We start from the raw sequence: 13,948 nt of genomic DNA on the forward strand, positions 1-13,948 counted from the left end.
GTGTGTGTGTGTGTGTGTGTGTGTGTGTGTGTGTGTGTGTATTGTGTGTTTATGTTTCTATGCAATCTTATCACATGAGTAGATTCCTGTAACCACCACCACAATCAAAGGACAGAACTAACCCACCTCTCGAAGATTCCTTGTGCTACTTCTTTATAGTCACATCCATTCTCCCATAAGTCCTCCCTTTCTCTCCCCTTCCCCTATTCTTTGGAATGTTTTGGGGTTTTTATATTTAATATTTCTCACTAACCCAAAAAAGAGGGGGTGAGTTCTCTCATTGATTCTTGTGCTGTTTTGAACGCTGGAAGTAGAAAGGAGCATACAGCTAGGAAGTTGGGGGACCTTATGTGCCCGCCAGTGGAACAATCATTAATAGTAACACAAAGATGTTAAAAGTAACACAAAGCCTACCCACGGAAATGATTTTTATTCCTATAATTGGCTAGTTTCTGGGAAAATGTATGTTGGCTGTCTAGATAAACACTTCGCATAGTACTAAAACTGATAAGAGCTCAACAAACATTTATCAGGCAAGTACACCGATCCAACAGGGAGCAATGTTTTCCATAACCAATTCTTAAGAGAATGTGAAACAATTCTTCATTTGTTCCAGAGGGCTGCTGTTTTCAAATTAGTAAAGCTTTTTGCAAATGGAAAAGTAAACAAGCTAGTAGGTCACCTAGCTGGTTTTCCTATTAACATCTCACTAATTTATTTCTCCAAGCAGGACACAAAACACAAAAAGAGATTAAAGTGCTGACTAAAGTCATTCCCCTGAAAGATCACCACTGTAAGGTGCCCTCCATTCTTAAAATCCCACAGAGACTCTCAACCTGATCCCCCTCTCAGCGCTGTGCAGCCCACCTTCTGAGGGAGGGGAAAGGTGCAGATTGTGTGACCAGTTAGGTGATAACAATGGTTACCGAGGCTGATGCACTTAACTTTGGTAGTAGGCACAGTACTAAGAACTTTAGCTATATCTCATTTAATCCACATAACAACTCTGCGAGATGTGTGGTTTTATTATCTCCATCTTGCAATTGAGAATGCTGACTTACAGAACTTAAATATTTTCCTTAAGACCACACAACTAGTGAGTGGAAGACTTGGGATTTGAATCCATGTCAGTGGACCTGTGCTAGGAAGTCTTGGCATTCATTAAGTGAGGTGTGACACAGAAACATATACACAATATTTTAAAGCTCCCCAGGTGTTTCTGATATACTGATTCCTTGGGAAGCATTGCTAGCATCAACTTCCTACAAGGAATTCCCTGTAAAAGGGGCTGCTGAGAACTGATAAACATACCAGAGATGCTCTTACTTAATAAATTCAGACTTCAAATAGATAATCCTAAATGACTAAAGTGGCTTTTGCCTGATGCTTTGGATGAAAATATATTCTTAATTTGTTATGTCTTTATTTCTTATTTATTAATTTATTTTTAAGCTCATCAGACCACCAGAAGTCTAAGTAAGTGTTGTAAACGCTTCTACCAGAAAAGGGATTAAATTGCCTTGTAGCTATGGAGCACGAGTTTAGTTACTTCCAACACCAAGGATGGATTCTGGCATAGTTCTCTATTTAAAGTCTTTGCTTTTACTTTTTCAAAAGAAAGAAAAGAAAGGGAAAAAAAAGAGCTAATAGGTAAGAAGAAATAAAAATAAGACATATAATATCATTAAAAAGGTTCCCTTGATCTGAAATATATTTTGGCAAATGTCGGTATATGATTGGACTTAATGAAACATTCTTAATAAAACCTTAAGACTGCCCTGTAAGGAATGAGTATGTGAATTAACATAAAAATCAGTTTTGTATACACAAGCCAACAGAATATTAACTGGATTTATTTCATTCACAAGAACAGCAGGCAAAAATATCTCAGATCACACTTGATTTCAACACACCAAGCCAAACGACTAATAAACCGCCCACGAAGAATGAAACTATTTTGAACTCGTCATTCTGCAAATACGTATTATAATATTAAGATATGCATAAACCTGTGTAAGATAGAATTGTACCTGACCTTTTATTGAAAAAAGGAGGAGTCAAACATCCTGAAAGGGTTGGGACTGTCAGCAGTCTCTCAGGAACTTCCTGTTGTCACCAGACCGCTGGATTAGTTATCTGAGCTCTCTCTGAGCAAAGCCCTCAGTGCAAACTCTAAGGCTCTGTGAAGGAAATCATTCTTCTTATGAATGTGACACACACTCTCTCCAGTTTCCATATGCTGAGGTTATACTTCTTCATCAGTTTGATGTGCTTGGTGAGATCAGGTAGGTCATTTATTGAATGGTTTTCTTATATACTTTAAAAGTTATTAGAATTATTGTCATTTTGCATTTTATCATCCTAGTTCCTTAATGAACTTTTTAAAGTTTCGTCCGATCATTTTTTAAAAAGAAGATATAGACTAAATGAACTTTCTAATTCTGAAAAAAAAATTATTTTTCTCAGTAATGAAAAACTCTTATTCCTTTGACTTAACTTGTTATTCCGAGGTACAAAAATTGAATATGCTGGAAAATCTAGAATAGAGTACTTTTACTATGGCTCTCCACCTCTATGAAATAAGATTATTTATTTTCTGAAAATGAAAACTTTTATTTTATTATAATATTTAATATATATGGAGGGTAGATTTTTATAGCTTTCATGCATTGAGAGCTTATAAATTATTCCTAGAGAAAAAAATGTGGTTTTTATATGTGTAAACCCTTTAGAATGGTGCCTGGCATATTGATAGCTTAAAAATTATTAATCATAATAAAGAAATAAAAATTAAAACAGTAACAAAAATAAAGTGAAAGGCTTTGAAAAAACCTCAACACCTCTCAGTCTTTTTAGAAATCCAGTTCTTTTTCACATAGCTTATGGTAATGAAGATTGGTATCATTTTTTGAAAGTAAATGTGTTATAAATTAGGAGCCATAAAAATCTTCATGCCCTTCAAAATAGTAAAATCATTTTTTCTTTTAAAAGGAAGAGAAAAAAAACATATACGAATATAGTTCTGTTATTTATAATAACTTGAAACTAGCTACAGCAGAAGTGTTCTTACATACAAGAATAAAGTATAGTATATCAACTTTTTAAAAAATATAGCCTTTAAAATAATTCTGAAGCTGTGCAGAAGTGTACAAACATGTTTATAAAATAACACAAAGTAGAAAAAACAGAACTCAAATTTGTAGATAAACTAAAATTACAACTATGTTAAAATCATGTATGTATGCCTGTAAATAAAGTTTAGAAGGAAAATGGAAAAACTAAAATAGTTATATTGGGATTTGAGGCTTATAAATACATTTTTCTTTATTTGTGCTTTTGAAGTTGATTTAATAGTAAGTTAAAATTTTACAAGTGATGATATTTTTAACTGAGAAGTCAACATTTAAAATGTGTGTTTATTATCATTTTTTAATTTTAAAAATGAACATAAATTTAGAGATAACTTAAGAGGAGAGAGTGCTAACCCTAACACAAAAACCTGATGATTTGTGGTTACTTGCTTTCAGTCTCCCATTACATATCTCTATTTACAAAGCTGCAACTTAATTTTTTTGTGACCTTTTTACTTAATGTTACCTCATTAGTAAAATCCTGTTTTAAATGATCTTCAAAAACTCACTACTGCGTGATAGAATCTAAGCAGAGACACACCACAATAAACTTATGTAGCCAGAAGGAAAAGACAATTATAGCTGTAAGCTAAACATAGACTTCTCTGTATCTGCAAAACCATGAACTTGGAACTTCCATGGGGGAGGGTGTTGAATGATATACATCTGATAGCAAAAATTATCTATCACAGATACTTTGACTTTTTGCTTTTGCCTTCTTTGACTTATAATCCAAAAATTAGCAAGCATTAGGATATGATTCAGAAATCCCAAGGATACAAGTTATTCACTTTTAGAGATTTTGGTTTCATTGTTCTAACCTTTGTGAAATCATGATAGGAGTGTTTGTTATAATCTTACCAGTGGATACAGTAAACTCTAGAGTGCACCAGAATCAGGTGGGAAATTTGTTAAAGATGCAGAGACTCTCTCTTCAGAGGTCCAGACTCAGGGGGTTTGGGCTAAGATTTTGGAATCTGCATTTTTAACAAAACCTCAAGGTTTTTCAGCTTCAGATGGTCCAAGGAAAACAGGCTGATAAATATTGTTCTGAATTAAGGCTGTTGTCATAAGGTTTTTTTAAAGTTACTCTATCAACATTTTGGCCTATAGAAACTTGTGAAAAACTAGGTAGATATTTTCCTAGAGAAAATACTTAGTGCCAAAAACAGAGAGAATTGTTTCCTAAGATATTGGAAATCCTCTCCAGATGATTTATACTCTGTGTGTGTTTGTGTGTGTGACTCATCCTTCTCTAACACAGAGGCAAAGGTAAGTGAGGAGGTGGAGTATGAATGTGCATATTTTGCACATGATTAAGAGATAAGAGTGAAGAAATCTGGCATCTGATTTGTTTTCTAAGTTGTATCCGAAAGAAATACAAGCCAGTGGTTAAAAACAGAGAGATCCTTCCATCCAACAGGGCATTTTGCCCACATGCTTTTTGCCTGTCTCTTCCAGGAGTGGATGGAGGGAGTTGGCGGGGCATGGAGGGGACTGAGATATTCCACCCGTTTTGGTTCTAGCCAGCTATGAACGCTTTACAATCTAGCTCAGGACAGGTTTTTAATGCCAAATTCAGGTGGTCCTCTGCATAAAAATATACACCGAGTTACTTTTCAAATTTAAAAAATTAAGTAGAATTTTATGGCAGGGACATATCACGTCCCGCTTCTACTCTTAAAAATAGGAGTCCAATTCATTTTCTAATTTCTTTAAGTCAGATTTTCTGATCTAAAGAGATTTTTATTTCTGGGACTTTTGGAATACCTTCCAAACAGTGTTTTCAGGCAAGCATAAGAGTGTGCTCAAGTGCAGGTTACTGGAAATGTCCTGGCTTCATCAATTAACATGTGGTGGGCTGTGTCCCAGACACTGACTAGCATTCATTGCCCAGCATGCAGAACACTTGACAATGCATCTCTTAATCCTGGTCTGAATCTCAGTGAATATTTTCAGGCAGCATTGAGTCAGTATACCTGACTGTGGACCTCTGTTCTAAAGAAATTATTACCACACATGTGTGTCATGTTTGGGGGTGGGGGAAAATGATAGCTTGAGCACACCTTGGAACCCAAAACTTGACATAAAAGAAGTGCGAGTCAGGGTCATGCCTGTTTTACTTCCTGTCTGGATATTGTGCATCAAGATTAAATTGGGTGGAACTTCACTGCTGTCACTTGGGTTTGGAGGTTAGTGGACTAAATGTCACCCCAACCATGGGAATGAGAGAAACTGATATTTTGAATTTTAATAACCTGACTCAGTCATATTGAGCTGTTTAATGGGAACCTACCCTTGACTTATGGAGTCTCAGAGAATCTCAGAACTTTCTGTCCTCTTACTCATACTCACAATTGCTTTTATCAATAGGTTATCTCTTTCTTTCTTTTTCTTAGAATTTTTATAAGAGTTTATTTGAGCCAACTTGATGATATGTGCTGGGGAGTAAGATCTCACATGCTCCATCAGTGGGTTATTTCTGTCCACAGCTCCATCATCTTTTATTTTTACCGACACCCTCTTAGATGTGAATGAGGAGTTTCCTCTTTTTGTAGAAGTTTTCCTTCCAATCAGAAATGTGAGAAATGCTATCAGTTTCTCCGAAAGCAGGCAGAAACTAAAAAGCCAGAACTGAGCATGGCACTGAGACAGCATGGGCAGCTTCATTTAATTTCAGGCCAATGTCTCTTGCTAAAACAAAGCAAAAGGATCCCTTGGATGTTTCATCAGAAAGGGAGCGGGGTTGTCAGTGCTTAGTCTTGTCTCAGGGACTATCCAACTGGGACTCATCTGAAATAAGTCAATCTAGGGAAACATCTAAAATAAGTCAATCTCAGTTGTATTCTAGAGAAATATAGCCTGTGGTTAAAAGCAGATATGTTCTTTCAATCAAGAGGGCACTGTGTCTCTCTGCCCCTCCCTGCCCACTCCCCGCCCCCTCTCCGCCAATAACAGACTGACCAAGTTGGGGACTTTATTCAGCCTTCAGTGGTAGAAAATAGAGGTCTATCAACTTTAGTCTCCAAGGGGAAAGAAAACAAATTGGAAAACTAGGAGCCTGTTTTGATTTGGATAAAAAAAGTAAAACTTCTGCTCAGTCACCTCTAAAAGACTTTTCTTCTTTTTACTCTGGTCTTTCCATGAAAGGGTAAACTTATAGAAATTTTTTTTTTTTTAAGTTTAATTGTGATATAATTCACATGCCATGCAATTCACTAATTAAAGCATACAATTCAGTAGTTTTCAGTATATTCACAGATATGGTGCTATTATCACCAGTTAATTTTAGAACATTTTTATGACCTCATTAAGGAACCTAGTACCCTTTAGCTATCACACCACAATCTCCCTATCTCTCCTATACTCCAGCCCTGTGCAACTGCTAATTTGCTTTCTTTCTCTACAGATTTAACTATTCTAGACACTTCATATAATTAGATTACATAATATGTATTTTTGTGTGTGTGTGTGTGGTTGGCCTCTAACTTATCAAAATGTTTTCAAGATTTATTTTTATTGTAGCATGTGGAACCATATTTGTTAGCCAAAAGGTATTTGTTCAGTTAGCCAAAAAAAAGAAACCCTGCTTGAAATAAAGGTGACAAAACACCTATCTGATCAACTGCCTAATTACAAGATTAAGTATGGTTGTTTTCAGGTCTTTTAATTGAAATTTTAATTTAATTTTCAGGTCTTTTAATCTTGCTACATTTATTATTTTAGATTTGGGTTGTCTTTGGTTATAAGACTGCCCTGGAAATTTGTTTGTCTGAATAAATGCCTCTTGTCCTTTTAAATCAACTGGCCTGCATATCTTAGAATTTTGTGCACAAAAAGAATGCTAGAGATTAGCTAAGTCTCTAAGGAATGAGGAACCAAGTTCTCATTTTAATATGAGAAAAATGATGGCCCAAATAGTTTATTTGTTTTACCTTTTTAATGTCAAAGCCAGAACCAAATTCAGTTCTCTGGTCAGAGTGAAGCACTGCCACTTGTATACTGGCAAATAAAGTTTTTCTTTTCCAAAATCCTTCCAAAATAATGGAAGAAAAGGAATTAATACTTACTGAGCACTTGCTTTATAGAAAATCCCATGCTAAGTGATTTACTTACATTATTTCATTTAGTCTTCATAACAACCCTGTGAGATGAGTCCTAGTAACCCAACTTATTATTAACATCATCAGCAATTACTAATTTTTTAATATTTACTACATCTCAGATAATGCTTTAATTTAGGCACTTCATAGACATTATCTCCATTCTCACAACAATTCTGACAGGAAGGCTGGGATTAAGGTGAGGCAAGTGAGGCGCTCACCAGGTACAAAATTTAAGCGGGGAAGAGACACCAAAACTCAGTAATCAAGATAAATTATATTTATGATTTTTAACACAATAAAAATATGTTATTTTTCATGCTATTTTAATGCAATATTTAAATCATATCTTAATATCATTTGATATTTTAATATAAATGATAATATGCATATCATTAATAAGGCATATGAGAATGCATTATTCTATTAATGCATCATAAATTATGTGCATAGATAATATTCTAATGCAATATTTTTAAAAGATGAAAATGCAAATAAGTCCATGATGAACAAAATATCAACTTTTTAAGTAAATATAGACTATTGTTCGTTTTACAACTCTGTTATTGTACTATAAGAAAAGTCATTTCCAATCAGCCAGCCTCCTGGGCCCATGCCACCTTCATTTCCTTGCTGGACAGTTTATGGGAGTTGACTGTGGTGTGTGAACAGACTGAATGATGAAAAGGATTATATATATATAGTCATGTTTTCTGATTGTAGAGCTTTCACGAAATTTTCACACTTGATTGAAAATATGGGATATTTTGATAAGTGTATATATACATAATGGTTTTTCTTTTGCCCTAGGCTCAATATAGCTCTGTAAGCCCTGCCTAACAGATTGGCACTACGATCATTTTATACACGTGAAGCTGGGGCCCAGAGAGATTAGGTAATTACTTACTAGAGGTCACATAGCTAGCAGGCAATGGAGTTGGACCTCAGACCTAGACCTAACTCAACAACCTGTGCTCTTTTCAAAATCGTGTTATACTTTTGTTTAGGACATTAGACCGTTTTTCTGTAAAGAGCCAGATAGTGGATATTTTTAGCTTTGTGGGCCATTGGTCACTCAGCTCTGCCTTATAGCAGAAAAGCAGCCATGGACAATACATAAATAGGCATGGCTGGATTTGGTCCATGGGTGACCATGTGTTAGATTATAACAAAACATCTCAGGCATAAATATGTTGTCTGTGAAGATGTCATAGCCAGATTTTCCTGACATCCTACTTGGATAAGTTTCTTTTAACATAACAGAGGGAAGGCAATAAATGATAATCAGCCTGTTTTACACGGAAGTCTGAATTCCTCCTTGGATGGGAGACATCCCATTGTAATTTTCCACTTGTCAACAGGAAATGATATTTCAGAGTAACCGAATTTTAAAATAGTCTGAAAAGAAAAGGCTAAGTTTCTCCTGTTTCACATAAACTCTAATAAGAGGTTAAGTTGTAGAAACCAGTTTAACATGTTCTGTGGTTACTTGGTTTGGCTCTTTAATGCTACCTAGGAACAAAGTTGACTTTGTAACAAAACAAAATGAAAAAAATAACTAAAAGGAAGTTTGCTTTCTGAAGGCATACAAATAATTAATCATTTTAGAAATATTACCATAAAGTAGAACTTAAAAAACTATATGAGGGTGAAGCAATTTAACAAATTTGCTGTTCACAAATATTTAGTGTTTGCATTCCTTCCAAATTGTCTGAGAATTTAGGATCCAACAACAAAACTAGTTCCTATGTGAACTATGCACTAGGACCACAACATTGGACAAAAAAATTAACACAGTACCTGCCCTCAAGGAGCTTAAACTAATTTGTAATGTGACCCCAAATAAGATAAATTTAATGTTTCCTTTTTATTTTAAAATGTTATTAATTCTGAGAAGAAAAGGTTAAATTTTAGGCAATTTTAAACTAAGAACATCAGAAATGGAATACATGACTCCTTTTTTTGTTTGTGTATTATTTTCCAGGCCTTGTCATCTGCAGATATATTTTTACATAGTTTGTCATAATGCATGTGCCATTTCATATTCCATTTATTTTATAAATATTACATCATATACTCTTCGTAGTATTCTGATGGATCATTTCAAGTGGCTGAGTAATGTATCAACAGGTTGATGTTCATTTATTTAGGAAATATTTATTGATGCCAACTCTGAGCCAGGCTCTTTTCTTGGTACTGGGAATACAACAATGGATAAACAGACAAATAGTTCAGTTATCTTGGAGTTTCTACACTAGTGGGAGAAGTTATTTCAGAATAAAGAAAGAATGTTTCAGGTATGTGATATGAAAAAAACAAGTAACATTTAAAGAGAAAAGTTCTCTGAAGTGCAATTCAATGCAAGAAAAAAAGAATAACATCTATAAATCTTAGAGGAAAGGAATATTGTTCAAAGTTAGGTCATCGTTTAGGCCAAGGATTTCATTTACAGATATGAGTAAACTTAAGAAATATATGATTCATTATTAGCCCTTCTTGAAAAGACAGCAAGAGCCTGCACCCAGAGGTGAATGGAGAAGTCCAAGAAAGGGACTCACTGTAAGCAGTGATTGTGTACATTGTAGAACTAAATCGTATAACTGGGGAGAATATGGATACAGCAGATAACTTTCATATACAGCCCATTCTCATTGTTTATGGTAGTTATGTTCTGTAAAGTCACTGTAATCACTAGATTAACAAATACTGAACCATCGCTCCTAGGGAAACTATGGGGTTAGGTTCTTGAGAGACTCTGGTTATAATTTTGTTGACTGATCAATACATAATCTTATGTTATGTTTAAAGACACCTTATTTAATATATATCATTGATTCATTAACACTGAACTCATGGCCAACAGCACTATAACTCATGTCTGAACAAAGCTTCTCTAACTTATGTATTTTCTCTGTAATGTATATCTAAGAGAGGTATAGCTAAGACATTCCTAAACTTCTTGAGTTTAGGAACACCAGGCAGTAAAGACTACACTTAGGGGCCATTTTAAACAGCGAAATCACCAAGAAAAAGTACAGGAAGCGAAAAGCTAATAGTAAATAGTAAATAGACAGTGAGAAAAACATTTATCGTGAGAGCTAAAATGAGAAGGCAGAGCATTGTGGCGATTGACCTCAGCTGAGTGTGGGCATGTGGAGCAACTCAAATTTTTGTTTTTGTCACACTGCGCATGTCTGTGAATGGCCACAAAAACATGTCATTTTAGGGATTACAAATCTTGAGTAGGTGAATGCACAAATATGAAATCCACAAATAATAAAGATTGACTGCATTTCGACCATGGGAACAAAAAGTGTATGTTTGTGTGAGTGTGTGTATATGTCTGAAGGAGAGAAGTGCCTTAATTTTCTCATCTTAGCAGGAAATGATAGTACAGATACAGTAAATAGAGCAGAAATTTTCTGTGATTGATATACTAATACAGGGCTTAAATATTTATTTTCAAACTAAAAAAGGAATCACCAGATGAACTAAAAATAATTTTACAATTAATAAAAGTCAGAAGGTAGAATTCAGGTGAGTAGGGAGAAGTATTGAGTGTGCTAATGCTCTAATCATGTATAACAGAGGATCGTTAGATACTGTCTCAAGTTACTGAAGTAAGAATTAGAGCAGAGCAAAGAAAGAAAACTGTTCTGACAGAGCTTAGCAGCAGGACACATGGCAGAAGTCAGCAGTATGCTCCATAACAGTCTGAGATACAGTTTCCTGAAGACCAAAATCCTTGCAAGGGGTTTACATTGGTGGATAATTGAGTCCGTACACCTAAGTCTGGAGCAGTTCTGCATGTAATCTGCTTGTGGCCTGTAGTCCACACATTTACATACCATGAAACTGAGATTTTAGTATTTCATATAAAGTTATAAGGACAATGGCCAGAAAAATTAGAGCAGGTTATAAACCTCCCAGTATGAGAAAGAATACATAAAAGAAAACAACAAAGAGAGAGGGCAATCCATATAGGAAAAAGTAAGAAAGCACTAAAATGAGAAAATAACAGCATTGCAGTATTAAATCCAGTTGCGTCAGTTTCGGTTCTCTAGAAAGCAGACACCAAGGTGGAATTAGATGCAGGAGATCGATTGAAGGACATGTATGAGAGGGATAAAGGAGCTAGGGTAAAGCCCAGCTAGGTGCTATATATAAGACCCCTTAAAACAAATGGATTCAAAGGGTTAAAAAAGATAAAACTTGCTAGGCAAATGCTAACAAAAAGAAAGCCAAGTTGTGATTATAATGTCATTTGGTAGAATTCAAGGCAAATAAAGCGCATAATGAAAAAGGATATAATTCCTGAAACATTAAGTCTTGGTAATAAAAGTAAAAATCTGTGAAACTAAAACTTAGTAGCTTGGGAAACTTGAATTTGCCTCTCAGTATATTGTTGTTATACTTCACAAAAGAGATGTCCCATCGTTGGTATTTAGATACATTATTTCCAGATGATTAGAGAACGAGATTCCTGATTCCCACACCAGGCCAAACTCTCTATTTAAATTCTCATTTTACACCATATCTCCGTTACATGGCATATATCACAGGTTGCAGTTTTATACTTATGTATGTGTTTTGTTTCATTGAAGCCTAACTCTCCCCTGGAAATGCCACCTGACACAGAACCTAGGATAGAGAAGGCTCTTGTTGAATGAACTGCACATTTCCTCTGAGGATGAGAGATAATATATGTAAAGCCGTTATAATATTTAGTGCTGAGAGAGAGGAACTAGGAATCTAGTACTTGCAATGGACTTTTTCAGAGCATAATGCCATTATAAAGATAACTAAGACGTTAAAAAATATATGAAGTCCGAGTGGTTCTATTAAGTGAAAAATAAAAATCCATTTGTTTTGCTCCTCTTGCCTTTCAGTAACTTCCCATTTTAAGGGCTTATAGTAAAGACTCGGCAAGTCAAGGAGGTTGACTGAGCCATTCCATAGATGTGAAGTGGGCAGTTGCTGCTGAAAAATAGGCTGGGCCCAAACTTCACAAGTCTTCTCTGAGCCTTCCAAGGACTTGAAGATGTGAGTTTTGACACACTGGCCTAATATTGCTCATTTGGCTCAAATGAACAGACATAAACAGTTCCCTTCTTTGGAAAGGGATCTCTATCTTCCCCAGTATGAACTTATTCCTAATTAATCTCCACAGCATTCCTCTCTTGGGCAGGTAGGTGGCAAATGAAAGGTGACATAATTTCCTCAGACTCCCTGGTGAGTCAGTTACACAACCAGGAACAAAACCTAGTTTTACTTATGACTAAGACCGAGAGGCTCAACCCTATTCTATGACACTGTTCAATAAAGTGACCGAACAGTCAATCATTGACTCTGAGACTTGCTCTGCAAGCACCAGACAAGTTTCAGTCCATGTTCTCCAGGAGCGTGAGATCTACAGGAAGAGAAAAATGAAAGGCGCCAACAGATGGAAAAAGTATTTACATAGATGAATAAGTTCTCACATCTAATTCACAGAATAGTGTCTATAGTTAACAATACTGTCTTGTATACTTAAAATTTGTTAAGAGAGTAGATCTTAAATCTTCTCCACCCCTCACCCCCCATATAAAGGTAACTATGTGAGGTGAAGGGTGTGTTAACAACCTTATTGTGGTAATCATTTTACAATATATATGTATATCAAATGATCACATCATTCACCTTAAAATTACACAAGATTATTTGTCAATTATATCTCAATAAAGCAGGGGGAGGGGAGGAAAAAAGTAAAGACAGTATTTATACTATGAGCATGCCTCACTGCACATGCTATTTGATGGTGTAGAGTGAAAAGAAGAAAGAGTGATTTGGGGCTCACTATTTCCTAGGAGGAGGAATTTCAAAGCTCACTTAATCTTTACCCTTCTACTTGAGCTTCTTTTGCTCATTCTATTTTAAAATTTCACTCACTTTTGAGTGCCGGAGCCTTTGCAAGAAGTTTCCAATAAAAGCGTACACGAATGGACCCGAGTTATTAAGAAAAGGTGTGTATAAACCCCAGGAAGAAAGCTACTCTGAGGCTCAGGATGAGGAAGCAACAATTACTAGGTGTGTAAGTGTAGATTCACTAAGAATAGGGGCCCAGGGCAAATGGTTCCTAAATTCCTATTGGAGGAAGTCAAAAGAGATGTTTCCCAAGGCACTCTTGTCTTCTGTTGGGCAGTCTTCCCCTTCTTTCTCCTCCCTTCAAGGATGGTCATTGACGGCCCTTGCCCCTTCTCCTGGATATCCTAAAGGACCATCTCCAACTTGCAGCTATGGAATTGTTTGTTGCAAAACTTTATCTCTTACTTGGCTTTATCTCTCTCAGCCAAGCAGGATGCGGGAGAGTGGGTCACAACATAGTTTTAAATAATTCTTATAATTAAAAATACAATACGGTCTTCCTAATCATTACATTTTTGTGTCTGGATACCAATGTTAAGCAGAGGTTTGCTTTTAACTATTATTTTATCGTGGTTCTTAACCAAAGCCTTATCTAATGTTACAAAATATCGCTGCCTCAATACCCAAGGACCCCAAAGCCTTACCACTCCCTCTGTCATCTTGCAACTTGATCTTTAGTTTGTTTCCAGCGCCCCACTCCCTTTCAAGCAGAAGTCTCCAGCATTTCTACTTTTGTTTTCCGATATCGGAACTCACATCCTCTCTCTCACTTTTGTAAGTCACTTTTGTAAGTCCTGTCCCCTTTCTTCT

The 13,948-nt window shown here is 35.6% G+C and overlaps 1 protein-coding gene across 1 annotated transcript in view; it reads left to right on the forward strand.

Moving 5' to 3' along the window:
• The first annotated feature begins 2,130 nt into the window (after positions 1-2,130).
• Positions 2,131-13,948, forward strand: part of LIPH (lipase H) — a 36,058-nt gene continuing 24,240 nt past the window's right edge. The window contains exon 1 of the mRNA XM_011382151.1: positions 2,131-2,285. Within this exon, the coding sequence (XP_011380453.1) occupies positions 2,204-2,285 (82 nt within the window). The 5' untranslated portion in view covers positions 2,131-2,203. The remainder of the gene's footprint in view (positions 2,286-13,948) is intronic.

The sequence above is a fragment of the Pteropus vampyrus genome, unplaced genomic scaffold (assembly GCF_000151845.1).
Source record: "Pteropus vampyrus isolate Shadow unplaced genomic scaffold, Pvam_2.0 Scaffold14, whole genome shotgun sequence".
Lineage (NCBI taxonomy): Eukaryota > Metazoa > Chordata > Mammalia > Chiroptera > Pteropodidae > Pteropus > Pteropus vampyrus.